General features: G+C 37.6%; 1 protein-coding gene across 1 annotated transcript in view; it reads right to left on the reverse strand.

Annotated features, from left to right (window-relative positions):
• The window catches only part of CSMD1 (CUB and Sushi multiple domains 1), a 1,554,536-nt gene extending 1,550,792 nt beyond the window's left edge, over positions 1–3,744 (reverse strand). The window contains exons 1-2 of the mRNA XM_058524846.1: positions 3,711–3,744; positions 2,658–2,874 (exon numbers count right to left, since the gene is read on the reverse strand). Of these exons, the coding sequence (XP_058380829.1) occupies positions 2,658–2,874; positions 3,711–3,744 (251 nt within the window). The remainder of the gene's footprint in view (positions 1–2,657; positions 2,875–3,710) is intronic.
• Between the last annotated feature and the right edge of the window lie 12,294 nt (positions 3,745–16,038).

Below are 16,038 nucleotides of genomic sequence, written 5' to 3' on the forward strand. Positions count from 1 at the left end.
AGGAATAACTCACAGGTCCTTTCAACTAAATAAGAAAACTCCCATAGTGCTATAGACTGAATGTCTGTGCCCCACCCCCTCGCCAAATTCATATGTTGGAATCTTAACCCCCAATGTGATGGATTTGAAGGGAGGAGATGCTTTGGGAAGGGGATTAGGTAAGGAGGGTAGAGCCATCATGAATGGGATTAATACCCTTATAACAGACCCCAGAGCTCCCTTACCCCTTCTGCCGGGTGAGAACACAGCCAGATGACGGCCATCTATGAACCAAGAAGCAGGTCCTCGTTAGACACCACATTTGCCAGCACCTTGATCCTGGACTTTCAGCCTCAGAACTATGAGAAATAAATATCTGGTGTTTGTAGGCCACATAGTCTATGGTATTCTGTTGTTACAGTCCAAACAGACTGAGACAGAAAAGGAAACAATGGAAGAGACCGAAGGCCAGAAATGTAGTTTGGAGTCAGACTGTAGAGTTCCTTGAATATCAGGATCACGTTTACTAGAGATGCTCATGCTCAAAAAGGTATTTTTATGTGTGGAGATAGGAGGAGGAATTATACAATTTAATATAGAAACAAAATAATCTTCGTTAAGGACAAAAAACAGGCAGAGATATGACATATTTGTTTTCTGTCTCAAATAAAAAATTGTAGGTAACTGAATAATTTATGTGAACCTGAGAAGTCTTTCTTATCAGCCTTCATTGCTTTCTCTGGTAAAAATATCAAAAGTGAGTAGAAGAATCATGATGTCGTATATATAACTCAGCAATATTTATAAAGCTCTCTGAGGCACAAACGTCAATTTGTATGCTGTTCACTGGAACCTCGAAATAAAATACGATGAATCTCATTGTCCTAACCTTAATATTTCCACTGCTGATCCTGTTATAACATTGAAAATATTCAATATTTGAATATTGGCAAAGTTTTGTAAACTTTTCAGTTATTAACATGTAAAGTGATCATAGTATCACCAGAAGAACATAAGAAGATAGTAAATTGTTGAAAGACAAGTAGTTGATCAAATTAACATTTAATTCAGGTTTCCTTTAGAATAGGACAGAATTATAGGAATTATAATAGAACTATAGGAAATGAAAATATCGACACAGAAGTATTTTTTAAGAGTACATATTAACTAGGCATTTTTTTTAATGGGGAGAGAAAAAATAACTTTTAACACAAAGTCATAAGCCTTTATATTTGAATAAACTGGATTCCCTATTTCATTTTTTGCCATACCTCTTCGCAGTTTTGATTATAATTTTGATTATAATTCTTTCTCTTATTACCACATAACATAGTGTTATTACCACATAACACTATTCCTTAGTAGCATTAATAATTTGGAATAAAAACTAATAACTAATGTTTAGAAGAACAGGAAAGAGGATAAGAAATCTTGCATCAAATTAGCAAGGATTGTATGTGTAGATACTCTGTTCAGGCATCCAGATGCAGGACCATACCTGTGAGACAAGGAGAAAGAAAGTCTACCTAACTGATTCAGAAAGGAGATAGCTGTGTGCAATACAGGACAGAAAGGGGCAGTGGAAAAGTGTTTCTAAAAACAGACAACAGACATTGTAGATGACCCAAGAAAAACTAGAAGGTGTTATGAAAATAAAATATATTTTAAATATATTAATATTATATATTTAACATATTAACTATATAGTTAATATATATTAATATATTAACTGGATGTAGAAATACAATTATATATTTTTGTAGAGTTTTTTTCTCAATCCACAAAATCATGAATAAGGTATATGATTGTTGTGTATTACTGCTAACATTAGCATCAATACCATTTTATTTACCCTAGTGGTACAATTCCTTCTCCCTACTGTCAATTTTTCTATAAGACTTTACATAGACAACAAAGTTAATTTCTAATTAATGCAGAATTTTAAAACCAGAGAAAAAATTTTTATTTGCCTTATATGTATATATTTAAATATGTTCATCAATTTAGTTAAGAAAATCTAATTTCTCTGAAAGGGATATTGCTGTCCCTTTGCCAAGTTAGAAAAAAGTGGATATAGTTGTACAGGTACAGTTTTTTTTCCTATTGATAAATGAAAAAAAATAACTTAAAATTATCCCAGGAGATACTTTTCTTTCCTCATGGTAAAAATCACATCAAAAGAGAAAACTAACGGGGAATAGAATATGTTATGATCACGTAAACCAAAAATTCTCCAAAGAGTGTTTTATTCTTTCACATTTTTAGCCCCTCACCTCCAATGTTCTTTTTATTGAATATATTCTCTGACAATATAGTTTCTTTTGTTGTTCCCTAAACTGTACTCATGCATTTCTCTCAAATCCACAGTTGCTTAAAATCAATGGTGTATTTTAACTTTACTTAAATTACCTTGACAACACTGTTTTACAGATCTTGAACAATTTGATGTCCATAAATGAAGCCAATGATTGCTTTCCATAAGAAGTTATGTTTTTAAGTAGCGAAAAAATTCTGCACAAATCTATGGTCTTTACTTTTTCTTTACAGCAACTAAAATTTTATTTTCTGATAATTAAATTCAAATATTAATTCTAATTAAGTTTCAGAACGTCAGTAAGTCAAACAGTGCTACCTAATCCATGTTAGGTAGCATAGAATATGAAGAGCGAATACTTTACCTCACTTTCAAATTCCCCTGTTGGAGCTGTCCATCGTAAACTGATAAAATATCAAAATCTTCTTCAAGAGCAAAGGTATGAAATGACAATTGTATCCGATTGCGTTCTCCCGTGATAATGATCCAGGTGCAGTTAGCGTAGTTTGGATAACCGTGTGGAAACCCTGGGCTCTCGATGGTGCCATTGGGACCCTGGACTAAGCCTCCACAGTTCTGACCTGAAAAAGAAAACACATAAAACACACTGTATTATTTTAGCCTGTCTTTAATCTGTAATTTTAAAAATTTTCCAAGTATTTTGGCCAATTTTTATAATGACTTATTTTGTGATCCTTCATGCACAAATATTGAATGGTAAATTGCAACAATGTTCTCCAGTGCTAAAAGAGAGAGAATAACAACAACAAAAAAAGGAAAATATACAACATTTGAGAACTCATATGAGAAATTTGGGGACAATTTTTTCCGTCATTTTCAAAGACAGCTTCATCAATATCAGACTGCCATATTTGGGAAACAAATTTGGTGCTAATTATCTGTATAGTATCATGCTGAAACACTCTGCCCATAAGTTTCTTGTTGGGGGAAACTAAAGTGACAGATAAACTAACCATTATAAAACTATATACACATATGCACACGTGTATTAATATATTCAAATGACTGCAAACTGAAGTAACATGAATAGCTAGGGAAAACCATGCTCAATATTCAAACTATCGATTTGCACCTACACTGGCTAAAGTCCCACAAAGCCAAAGAATAAAACAAGACCAAGGAATCTTATCAGTTGAAAATAAGAAGTGTAAAACAAGAGAAATTATATTATGCCCAAATTAAGGAGCAGCCCAGTAAAATAAGGGGCCTCCTCTCTGTCAATGTCTTCTTATTTACTTGGGTGAGATTAACTGGATGGAGGAGAAGGGAGATGTATATCTAAATGATGGGTGCCATTTAAGAAAAGGCTTAGATTTGGGAATGGGCAAGACATGTTTTAGGCTTCCTTAAGCATGTTTGCAGTATATCCTACACTTTGCTCAACTTTCATTCTAACTTCCCTTAGAGGTGGAATTAGGATTGCTCTTCATGTTCAAGATCATTATGTGTGATGTTGTGATTCATAATAAGAAATATATATTGAGTCTGTGTCCCCTTTGGCACAGAGCTCCTAAAACCCTTGGAATTTCTTAAGTGATCAGAGCAAAAAAGGGTGTATTTTGTTATGTTAATGAGGTAACTTTTGGACAAAACCTAAGGATGGGAGCCAGTTGCCTGAAGAACCAACCGTGTGATTAAAAGGTTGGAACTTTCATTCCCACCCCACCAGAGGGGCAGGGTAGGGAGAGAGTCTAGAGGTTGAATCAGTCACCAATGGCCAATGATTTAATCAATCATGGCTGTGTAATGAAGCCTTCATAAAGTCCCAAGAGGATGGCTTTGGAGAGCTTCCAGGTTGGTGAACATGTGGAGGTGCTGAGAGAGTGGCAACCTTTCCCCATACCTTGCCCTATGCATCTCTTCATCTGGCTGTTGCTTTGTAGCCTTTAATATCCCTTGTAATAAACCAGTAATCTAGTGAGTAAATGGGTTTTCTGAGTTCTACAAGCCACTCTAACAAATTAATTGAACCCAAGGAAAGGGTTGTGGGAACCTCTGATTTATAGCCATTTGGTTAGAAGTACAGGTAACAACAAGGATTTGTGATTGGCATCCTGAGTTGCAGGAGGCCTTTGGAACCTCTGAAACCAGTGGCCAGATAACCATTAAGGATTAGTCTTAAAAGTCATGTAGATAAGCAATATATTATCAGACTCCCTCTAGGTTCCTTACAGATAACATCTCTGAAGCTTGGGTCTCCGTGGTAATGGGTGCTTAAGTTGTATTTCAGAAATTGAGAGTCAACCCCTTGTCCAGTTCAAGCCAGTTGAGACCACCAACTCATCAACTGGGTGTGTGTGAACGTCCAATAGGTGACCCTTTGACGTCACGGGGCTGAAAACTCCACCCTCAGTTCATACTAACACCACCATTTTGTGAAGATGTGTCCTATGAGGAGCCATGAAACTTGACTACACTTGTGCAGATCATCAGTTACCTCATTTCTCCTTACCTCTAATCATCTATCCCCACATTTCAGACTACCCTGCCCCTTTATCCCATAAATATCCCTAATCCCCATTTTTGGCAAGGCAGATTTGAGAATTGTACTCCCATCTCCTTGCTTGGCTGCCTTGTCAATAAACCCTTTCTCTGCTGCAAAGCGTGTCATATCGGTGGCGGGCATACTGTGCAGAGGGGAAAATGAGACTGGTTAGGTAACACCTCCAATCTGTAGCCTGTAAGTCATAAGCACAGGTAACACCATGGGCTTGCAATTGGCATCTGAAGTGGAGAGCTGAGCCCTTTACATGTGTAGAATCTGATGCTATTTCTGGGTAGATAGTGTCAGAATTGAGGTGAATTGTAGGACACCCAGCTGGTGTCCCAAGCGTTGCTTGTTTTTGGTGTCGGGAAGTGCCCGCCCCGCATCATGGTGGAATCGAGTGCAGAATTCAAATAACATGATAATGGGGAAAAGACGAGAGGAGCTGTTGAGCACCATAAAGCCACCTTCAGCCACTGAGCGGGTTGTGAAAGGTCCCCAAGAGCTGGTTCCAGGCTGCATTGGCTCCTCAAGATTGTGTGGTATTGACTCTAACATTGGGCTTCTCTGTGAATTGTCAGATCTCAAAGGCAGCTCCAAAAAACAAGACCTTTTCTGTAAACTGCAGCTCTAGGATTTCTACAAGGCTCTCCTGCTGAAAGAAAAGTTTCTGGGGGATTAGTAACAGCCATGCACCTAACTCACCAATTGCATTCCAACCACTAGACAAACTCTAAAATCCCTCCCTTCCCAACCTCACCAATCTATCCCCTTTCCACCACTCCTCATCCTTCATTCACCTACTTAGGCTCCATGATTCCCTACTTACTGTTTCTCCTGCCTCCCCTTCCCAGGAACTGTCACTCCTTCCTGTAGATAGGCTCTCAGTGACAAGCTATTTTGGTCCCTGCCTTCTTTAAATGTTTTCAGTGGTTACGTCTCACAGTGTGCCTGCCGTGGCTCTGGTGAGTCAACCAGACTGAATGAATAAGAGCAGAGGCTAAGAGCAGGACAGATATATTATTTAATCTGACTCAGTGAACACACCTTAATCATTTTAACTGTAAATATCACTGTCATGTCAGGGAACAAAATACTCCTATCAAATTGTTGCAACATTCAGTTTGTCTGAGGTTAGCTATTAAGTAGCCCTTTGAAAACTGCAGTCTTTCATTCCTTCTTAATCTGGCCATTTCCCACCAATATGTTTAAATGTATTTAAATGTTTTGACACTAGGAATATTAAGAAAGTTTTGGAGGGACCAGGGCATACTCAGATTATTGGATGTAGTATAAGTACTTGAACACAAGTATTATCCCAGCTTTTGTTGTTGAACTGAAAACAGAAAATTATTTCCAACTACATTTTGCACTTAAAAAAAAATTCACAATAGTAGCTCTCAGTGAGCTCAAACCTTTCACAGTAATATTACCAAATGCTTGTGGGAGTTTGCTAAATCTTAATAAAAAAAGATTTAATGAAAGGGATTTATGAGTTTAAAACCAAAGAACTAATAAGAAGACCATTTTCCACAAAATTTAAATCTAACAATAACACTGTAACAAGTAGATATTAAAATTGTGGGGTTTTGAAAGGTCTTTAAAGAAAATAGCTTTTCTGGTTTATCTAGCAATTCGTGCTTCACAGTAAATCAAAAAGTGAAGACTTGATTATAAATTGGAGGAAAGAAAAGTAAATTCAACAGAAAAAGTGTCAGCTGGAAAGTAGTTACTATTATAGATCCATCATGGTGAACCAGATTATCAGATATTAAGATTTTCTCCAAGGAATAACAGTTAGGCTGCATTTGGGTACAAATTAGTACAGTGCCTTTTGCAGAATGAATCACATTTGATCAGCAGATAGACTTTTCCACAGGCCCTGCTAGAAACTTAGGGAATTGCTCAAAAGTTCTTAGACAAGCAACTCAAGCTTGGCTGCATGTTGCAATCAAGTGAGGAGTTTTTAAAGTATCTACGCCTGAGATAGATTCTGATGAAGTTGGTCTGCACCAAGAATACTCAAGACAATTTAGAAGAAGAACCAAACTGGAGATGTTATTCTACTTAACATCACATCTTTTATAAAGCTACAGTAATCAGACAGTATTTAATGGGTGCAAACCTGGATAAATAGCCAATGGAACAGAATAGAAAGTCCCCAAACAAATTTACAGTGATATAGACACTAGATTTATCATGAAGATGGTACTGCAGTGCACTGGAAAAATGATGGTCTTTCCAATGGATGGTGCCGGGCCAATTAGATATCCAAATGGGAAAAATAAATCTTGATCCCTCCCACGTAATAGGTGCAAACATCAATTCCAGATGAATTGCAGACTGAAATGTAAAATGTAAAACAATAACGCTTCCGGAAGGAAACAACATAAAAAATAGTCTTTATAACTGTGTGTAAAGCAAAGATTTCTTAAACAGCACACAAAAAGTAATAATCATAACAGGAAAAAGGAAATCCAAAAAATAGGGTGTATTTGCAATACATATATTCAGCAAATGACCTATCATACAATGAATAAACCTCACAAATCAAAACGAAAAGGGCAACACGATAGAAACACAATGATTAGAGGCAGCTGGAGACTCAGAATCAGAGGGAGATTTTTCCAAAATTGGAAAGTGACACATGGATCCTACAGTGGAAATCACTGTACAGCCTCACCACTTTCTCCCCTGGTCCAGGGCCTGCCCTGGAGGTGTAAGGAAATAGCATTTTGCATTTTGTGCTAAAGCAGGAAAAAAAAAAAAAACTAATTTCTTTGGTCTTTCTTTGTAGAAGCAACACCCTCACTTTGCAACTTTTCTTCACTCCACCCAACTAGGGAAATGTGAATTTGCCAGCAATTTAGTCAGTATCTCCAGACTGAATGTCTGTCATATACAGACAGATATGAAAATATCTTGACTTCTACTTTAAAAAAAAAAGAGCCACATGAAAATACTTATTTGTCTAAGCAATAGTACGACAATGGTATTGACTACAGTTCCTCAGAATAAGCAGTATTAATTCACAATCTATACTAATATTGAATTGAATGATGCCTTCTTAATAATAATTACTTTAAAGCTGCAGATCTCAGCATCATTGGGATCTATATAAGGTTCATGCTTCCTAACACATTCACAAAAATAATGGCTGACACCATTTATAATTAAACTAAATTTATGATTAATGAACACACATAACTTATAGCTTATATTCTTCATTGGCACTGGAACTTAATTCTGGTATCATGTTATGTATATCTGAAATAAAAATTGCTTCAATGTTAAGAAGTACTTTTAGTTGAATAAAATAATGCCATTGTTGGACGTATATGGATTATATACGATATCTGTCTACATTTTCAAAATTTACATGCACTTTCACATAGAGATAGAGTACAGGATTGCCTATCACCCCACCACCAGCAAAGCCGAGGTTGGGGTTTTTCCTCAAAAGTTCCAGCAAAGCTTTTCATCCATCTCCCTTATATGATTTTTCCCCTCAGTTCTTATCCTTTAAATGGCACTTGCTTGCTGCAGAGAACTCTCAAATATTCCAGAAATATTTTCTTTTTAAATAGTTTACATCTATGTTTGATTTCAATGTTGGCCTTAAACACAGCTTGAAATAAGTACAGTATTTTTACTGCAAAACAATTGTAATGGACAAACTTTTAAATACTGTAAATATGATCATATTAACATGTTGCTCAACAGGAATCTATTGTCAGTACATTTGTAAATTATATTTCCTAAGGGCAATGAAGTAATCTGCAGTGTTTCAGTGATCGTTTTAATCCTTTAGTGAAAATTGTGTTGTTTGTTACAGGATTGAAAACTCAGTTATTACGGTTCTTCCAAAAAATGTCTAATGGTGTCCTTTCTTCAAGTATTGATGCTGGAAGTTACTTTGAAATCAAACATTAATGCCCGTGGGAGAAAAACGAAGTATATATGTATCCATACATATAAATTGCATATATACCATAAATACACATCACACAGAAACATACACACAGAATTGTACACACGGGTAAGATTTCACTTGCTGTAATTCTAACAAAGTACTATCAGAAAAATTTCAACACATGCTATAATTTTAAGAAATTGAGATTTGACAATGTTATATATCAATTATATCTCAATAAAGCTGGAGGAAAAGAGAAATTGGTATTTAAATCATCTTGTAGTTAAATTATACCTCATGAAATACTTGGCTCATATCTGAAGTAATCAACAGAATGTTCAGTATAGGGACTCATAGAGTTAATTTAAAAGATCCCTGCCCAATTTATAGGTCCTTAACAGCACAACTTCAAATACAGAGGGTTTACCAGCAGTCATTTTAATTCTGTCTTATATTTTTGAAGTGAGGCACTGTTTTCAAAATACATTTTCACACATAACTGTAGTTGGCCAGGAGAGCAGTCCCACCGCATGATTTTATAGATGTGGAAATGCAGGTGGACTTGGAGTGAGTGGTCCCAAGTCTCCCAGAAATGAAGCAGGGTCTTCTGACACCAAAGCCTGGTGTTTATCCCACCAAAGCACAGCTGTGTCACCAGAGACAATTGGCTCAGAAAACGCAACCCATCCTCTGCCGCAAGGATGCTCATCAAATCCCCACAGACATCACAATGAACAGCTTAGATCACAAGATAAAATAATGACATGGTACAGACATTAGGAACACTCTAGATATTTGGGAACTCTAACTCAGCCCTTCCTTAAAACTAATCTATGCTCATAGCAGAAAAAGAAAATATAAAGTAGCGTTTAAAAATATAAAAATCACTCACAATCCCATTACCAAAGATAATTATTGCTATCTCCCAACTGAGTGCTTTTCTAATCTACACATTAATGGGGTTAGATTACCTGATGTAAAATATGTGAGCAATTGGTTTTTGGATGATAAATTTGCCAGTCCTCAGAGTGAACAAGAGCCAGTAAGAACTGGATGTAGGATGTGTCTTGTTTGTTTGTTGATGCTGCACTTTATTCTGAGAAGTTACACTAGATCACCCTGCCTCAGCAAGAAGACCACACGAAAAATCCCCGAGTCCTGGAGAGCAGGATTGCTAATGATGGCTGGACAGCGGTGCCACACTTGGAAGCCGGGAACACATTCCGGGAAAGGCAGGGTTCACTGTGCTTTGCAAGTAAGTCTTGGAAACACTCAACTGAGACAATGGCATTATGCCCGTGTCATTTCTGAAGTGGAATACCTCTCTGCTCTGAAGCCTCACTCACTGGGGTCTGTACCTCTCCTAAGCTCTTGCTGTCTAATTTGTACCAGTGCTTAGCATGCACCTTTCAATTCCTAGAAGAAAGTATTTGCTGAGATGATTCATCTGTGACTTATCCTGGGTCACTGTGAGTGTTTGATGAATGAACGTATATATGAACAAATGCCTTCCTAGATTCCACGAGTGGTTGAAATGGTTGTTTCCCTCAGTTCTGGACCTGGTGACCCTTTCTTAGAGAGTGACGGAGGTGGATATAATGTTTGAACACTCACGTGCAAGCACTTGGCAGAGGCTATCTCCTTAATTTGTGCATAGCCCTTCAGATAGGTAATAGCTCAGGTTTCGCTTTGCTAGCTGTTATATTTATTCAGATGAAGATTTATGATAAGGTAATGCATTTGCTCCATAAAACTCCTTGCTGAGAGCAAACATTTTGCCATATGGGATGTTTTGACATATGATTTGGTTCAGTGACTCCAGAAAGATGTGGTCTATATAGTTCAGTATGGGAAAAAAGCCATGCAAGGAAAAGATACTCTACTGAATTCTTCCAACAAGGAAACAAGTCACATGACAAATGATTGCCAGGACTGCAGAGGAATGATCTGGAGATGAGAAGGTGTGGGAAATATATAGTCATCTTCCAAGTCTCTGGCCTGAGATCATTTAACAGAGTGAATAGATTTACACGTAAATAAAGAAGCTACATTATCATCATACTTGTATCTCTCATTGGAGACAGACATAAAAAATAAACAGGTTTATAACCTGTTTGCAACAAGTCCAGATTACCACACTGGTTTATTTTGAAAACGATGCAATTCAGGAAAATTTTTTTAAAAAGCCGTTTATTATACTTGGTGGTGGTCTCCATTCATTCCCTGTACCCATTCTGGGAAAAGAACAATTTATATTTTTCATATATTATGTAAATTTCTATACAATTGAAACTTTACTTCCTTACAACCAGTTTTTTGACCTCCACACTTCTCTTATTTTCACATTTCTATGAAATACTATTCCACATGTCTGTAGGTTTGTTATGGGACTGAAAATCGCCTACTCCTACTGGATGTAACTATGTAGTTAACTCTTGAGTAAAAGAAAATGGCCCTCTGTGATCTCCACTTGAAAGTTTCATTTTCTTTAATGAGTAAGGAGGATGACATACTTCTAAGTGGATCCAGAATTTCCAGTATCTGGAGCCCTCAAATTTCACTGATGGAAGTGCAAGGTTCCCTGATCAGATAAGCACTTTTTGAAGCGGTAAACAAATCAAATATGCATTAAACTCAGCTCTGCATTATCTTCTACAGTTTCATCAGTTATTTCAGGGTCTGCATTATTTGGAAAATGATTAATTGCAGAAGGATCATGACTTAAAATGTCCTTCCTAGGACTTTGATTCAGGTGTTTGAAAATTAAAGGCTTCAGGCATTTTCTAGGAACAGCATGCCCTGGAGGAAGTTTTGAAAGCATTGTATTTCTCAGCGCACCAAGAGCAGCTGAATATCAACTACTGCAGCTGACAGCCCTAGGGTGCTTGGTTCAGTTGAAATCCCAAACACTTAGGGGAGATTACTCAGAACATGAGCAAAGAAGAAAACTAGAAAAGCCAGAGGCACAAGAGCCTGAGACGGGGCCAAGGAACCAGTTCCTCCCTAATAACTCCACTGCCCATGAGCAAGGTCATGCAGGTAGCCCTTACATTAAATGAACCACAAACACCCAATTTCTATGCTTATAAAAGAAAATGGGTTTTTCACTGGACTGTGTAAATATAAAGAGTACAATCTTTCTTCATTCCATTAAAGTTTGTAATCACGACCACAGGCAGGTTTGGTGATCTTAACTTCTTTCCTTTCCTCAAACATGCCAAGCTGGTCCCCACCTCAGGGCCTTTGCACATGCTAATCCATCAGCCCTGAATACTCTTTCCCCAGATCATCCCGTACCTGACATCTCCTCATGTAGGTCACAGTGCAAGCTGCTCTTCCCAGACACTGGTGTCTGGATCACCAACCCCCTCCATCATTACTCACTGTTCTACACTCTGTTATATTTCCATGTAGAATTTATCATTTTGTGGAAATATCTTGTTTATTTGTTTACCTGTCTCTGTAACTAATACACAATAGTGAGGATACTGTCTGCCTTGTTTATACTCCCATTTCTAGAATAGGGTTTCGTGCTCAGTGTTCAATTTTTGAAGCATGTGGGTGAGTTGGGTATATGTGAGGAGGTAGTGGTAGTAGTATAAATTAAATGTGTATACACATTCACGTGGAAAGAATCTGTAAAAATATAAAGCAATGGTCTTGGAAGAAACTTTAAACATATTCCAGCCAGGTGATCATCTAGTACATTCAGAGTGTGGTGTTGTCATTCTAATTCCAAGGAAAGGGATCCTATAATCTCAGTCCTATTTAGCAGCCTGATTGTCACCAGCTCCTCAGGCTAATTAAATATTCCCTGTTTTATCTGAAGCTAATTTTTCTCCTACGCAATCCTCCTTTGTACTTGGCATCTCTGCGTTTTTCATTCTAGAAGGGAGTCGTAATTCAAGACAAGGCAAGGCTGTGTGAGGTGATTCAGACCTGGAACCACATGGACATGATGTCAATGTTGTTTCCTTAGCTATTGCACCCAGGGGAGGGAATTTGAGTTAATTCCAGTATGGTAATATTTTCACCCACTGAGAATTGTTGCATTAATGGCAATAAAGTCACTTAATGTCTACCCACTCTGAAGAGACAAATTGGAAGAAATTTGTGCATAGTGTAGAGGCAAAAAAAAAGCCCTGGGCTTTGGATCAGACAAAACAAAAATGTGATTAACTTCCAGCACGGAGCACTGGGGATTGAGAAAGTCACCTGGTCGATATTAGCCTTAGTTTCCACAGATGGGAAATGAGGATAATACCCATTTTGCAAGGTTGTTGTAGTGATTAAATAAAGCATGTTGAATAGAAGTAGAAGCTGGAAAGAAAAAAGATAGCTGCTGGTGCTGTAGACTGAATGTTTGTGTCCCCCTTAAACTCATATGCTGAAATCTAGTCCTCAATGTGAAGGTGGGGACTTTGGGAGGTGTTTAGGTCACGAGGGTGGAGCCCCCATGATGGGATTAGTGCCGTTATAGAAAAGACCCCAGGGAGCCCTTTACCCCTTTCCCCATGTGAGAACCCAGAGAGAGGACAGCGGTCTATGACCCAGGAAGAGGGTAGGCACCAGAAACCAAATCTGCTGATAACTTAATCTTGGACTTCCAGCCTTCAGAACTGTGAGAAATAAATGTCTGTTGTTTAATAAGCCACTCGGTCTGTGGTACTTTGCTATAGCAATCTGAACAAAGACAACTATTGTTTTTTAAAAAGGATAGTTCACTAGAGAGTCTCCTGATTTTAAGAGAATTTTACACGTAAAATAATAATGAGTGGGACATAATCCTTTATCTGGCTCTAGCCTGTTTGTCCTTTAGAGGATAGACATTGCTTTCTAGAAGATGCCTCTGTGGGCACCCATGCCTGCTTGGTGCCTTACCCATGTGGTTGCTCGGAGCACAATATGGTGCTTTAAATAATAGGATTGCAATTGCCAAATTACTTGACTTTATAGATTTTGAATTATGAGGTTGGTTATATGACTAAATAAATCAAATTAATAACACAAAACAAGCAACCAAACAAAGCCCTACTTTATCATGATTCCTGGATCCCACATGGATGCTCTTCAAATAGACCACTTTTTTGCCTGAAAGAAGCTATCGCCTAAATCTGAGTCTTTTCTTTCAGAAACTTCAAATCTGTATTTCTACACCACAAATTATTCTGAAGTTAATTCTACTTTTCTCATAGAAACATACCATATACTGCTAATTAAGATAATTCTCTCTCTTGGTAGATTGTAGGACTAGCATTCTTAATCGTATGTCAGATATTTATCTTTTAATCAAATTCCCACATCAATGAAACTCATCATTATGGATCTGTAGGATTGAGTTGTTCCTCAAATTTGAAATAATGTTATTTCATATTCCTGCTTTAATACATGAGAAGTCAAAAGAAGTAGAAATCAGTATCAAGCTAATGGTGGTGGATCCATGTAGGGAAATAAGTTTCCTTTAAATATAACATTTAAAATCTAAGATGTTAATTGATACAGTTTAATCATGATGCTATACAATCAATTCAGCGTTACTTGTTAAGAACGATAAAATGGAACTACCAGTTGATTCCTTCCTGGTGCTCCGAGTCCCCACCAGCAGTGGGGCCTCCCATCCTTTCTGTGTAGATACATTGTCCCCACCATTCTGACCCCATTTCTTTCCTTCTTGAACAGTAGGGGCTAATTTCTAGATCAGCAAGACATATTTTAAATTCTAATATTATTTTCTGTTTTAATGTTTAGTGAGAGTTTACCTCCAAAGAGAAATTGAAATGTTAAAAAGTCATGCTAAAATCCCATTGATTTATTATTACCTGTGAAGCATGAAGCTAATATAAACTATCTGAGAGGAAGTAAAGGAGAATATTAGTGGATGAGGTCCTTTACAGTTATGGAAGATTTTTGAATTTAGAGGTGCAAAGCATGACAAACCATGAACAGGTATTTTTTTAACCTCATTGAAATTAGCAAATAAATCTTAAAAATGAAAAATTAATGTGTAACAATTTCCTCCATTTTGTTAATACAATCCAGAATGAGTAGCTGAGATGGAAGACAAGTCAGAATTTTAAGGGTTATTTTACAGATTTAATATGAAAGAATTATCTCCAATAAATTGTGCTTGAATTTATTTAAAAAAACAAAAAAGCCCAGATTTATACCTATTTGTCTTTTTGGGCAAATAGATCACTGGGCCCCACAAGACTCCTGAAATGTTTCAGGTCTCAGTTAATGTCTCTGTTTTCCCGTTTCCCCCAATGTGAATCACTGTGGAAATTATTCTGCCACTCCGATTCTCAGTGGCTTCCAGGAGGGTCTTATTCACCCACTGGCCTTCAGTGGTGCCTTGGCCATTGGTCTTATAGTTGGATCCACACCCTAGGGGCCTAAAACAGTGAGATCTCTCTCTTACACACACAGACACATGCACGCACACAGACACACACACATAGACACACACAAACACAGACAAACACACTCACACACTCTATTAGCCTGCTTTCCCCGCCTCTTGATAAAATGATGCTGGGTTTTATATCGAGTTTTAGTGTCTACCTGGATGAGAAACAAAATTTTTGCTCAGTAGCTGCACACATGAAACTATGATATACGTTACCTTTTACAGGACTGATTTCACATGCTACCATGCAGCATCTTTTAGCAGATTTTTGACATTTACTGTTGCGTTTTCCTCAGTCTTCGAGATTTTAGGTAGAGAATTGGAGGAGATAATGGCTCTGCTATAAAGCCCCCATTACAATGGTGCTGAGAAAGCACCCCGCCTACTTCCCCTATTCAGAGTTCGGCTGGGAGTGGCACCTTGTTTCCTGTTAAGTGCCTCTCCTCTGATAAATGCACATTTTATGGATGGTTGGGAGGGATGCACGTGTGCTGTGGTAACAACGTCAGAGTGAAAAGAAATTGTTTCTGTATGTACCTAGGTCAATTTCAATCAGAAGCGAATCTAGCAATTCCTGAGTACTGATGTTTAGTCTACCAGAACGTGGAGTAACAGGTCCCATTACCACATTATCTATACTGTGGCCACCTATTTCCCTTGGACCTGAACTCCCCTTGGGGGCTGCAACTGCTATATCTGCCAGGGCACTTGAAAAAAGAGAGTCATTGTTGACAACCCATCATTATTTTGTGTAATCTTTTCCTAAAGATCTAAGTGCTGTAGGCTAGAGGCCATATGAGGGCAGATACCTTCATCAGAGAATCTGTTCCTCTATCCCAAGAGCTACCCACAGCTCCCAGCACATATTAAACATTCCATATATGGGAGCAGAAAAACGTGGCTAACTGTGTATCTGATAA

The sequence above is a fragment of the Diceros bicornis genome, chromosome 29 (assembly GCF_020826845.1).
Source record: "Diceros bicornis minor isolate mBicDic1 chromosome 29, mDicBic1.mat.cur, whole genome shotgun sequence".
Taxonomy (NCBI): Eukaryota; Metazoa; Chordata; class Mammalia; order Perissodactyla; family Rhinocerotidae; genus Diceros; species Diceros bicornis.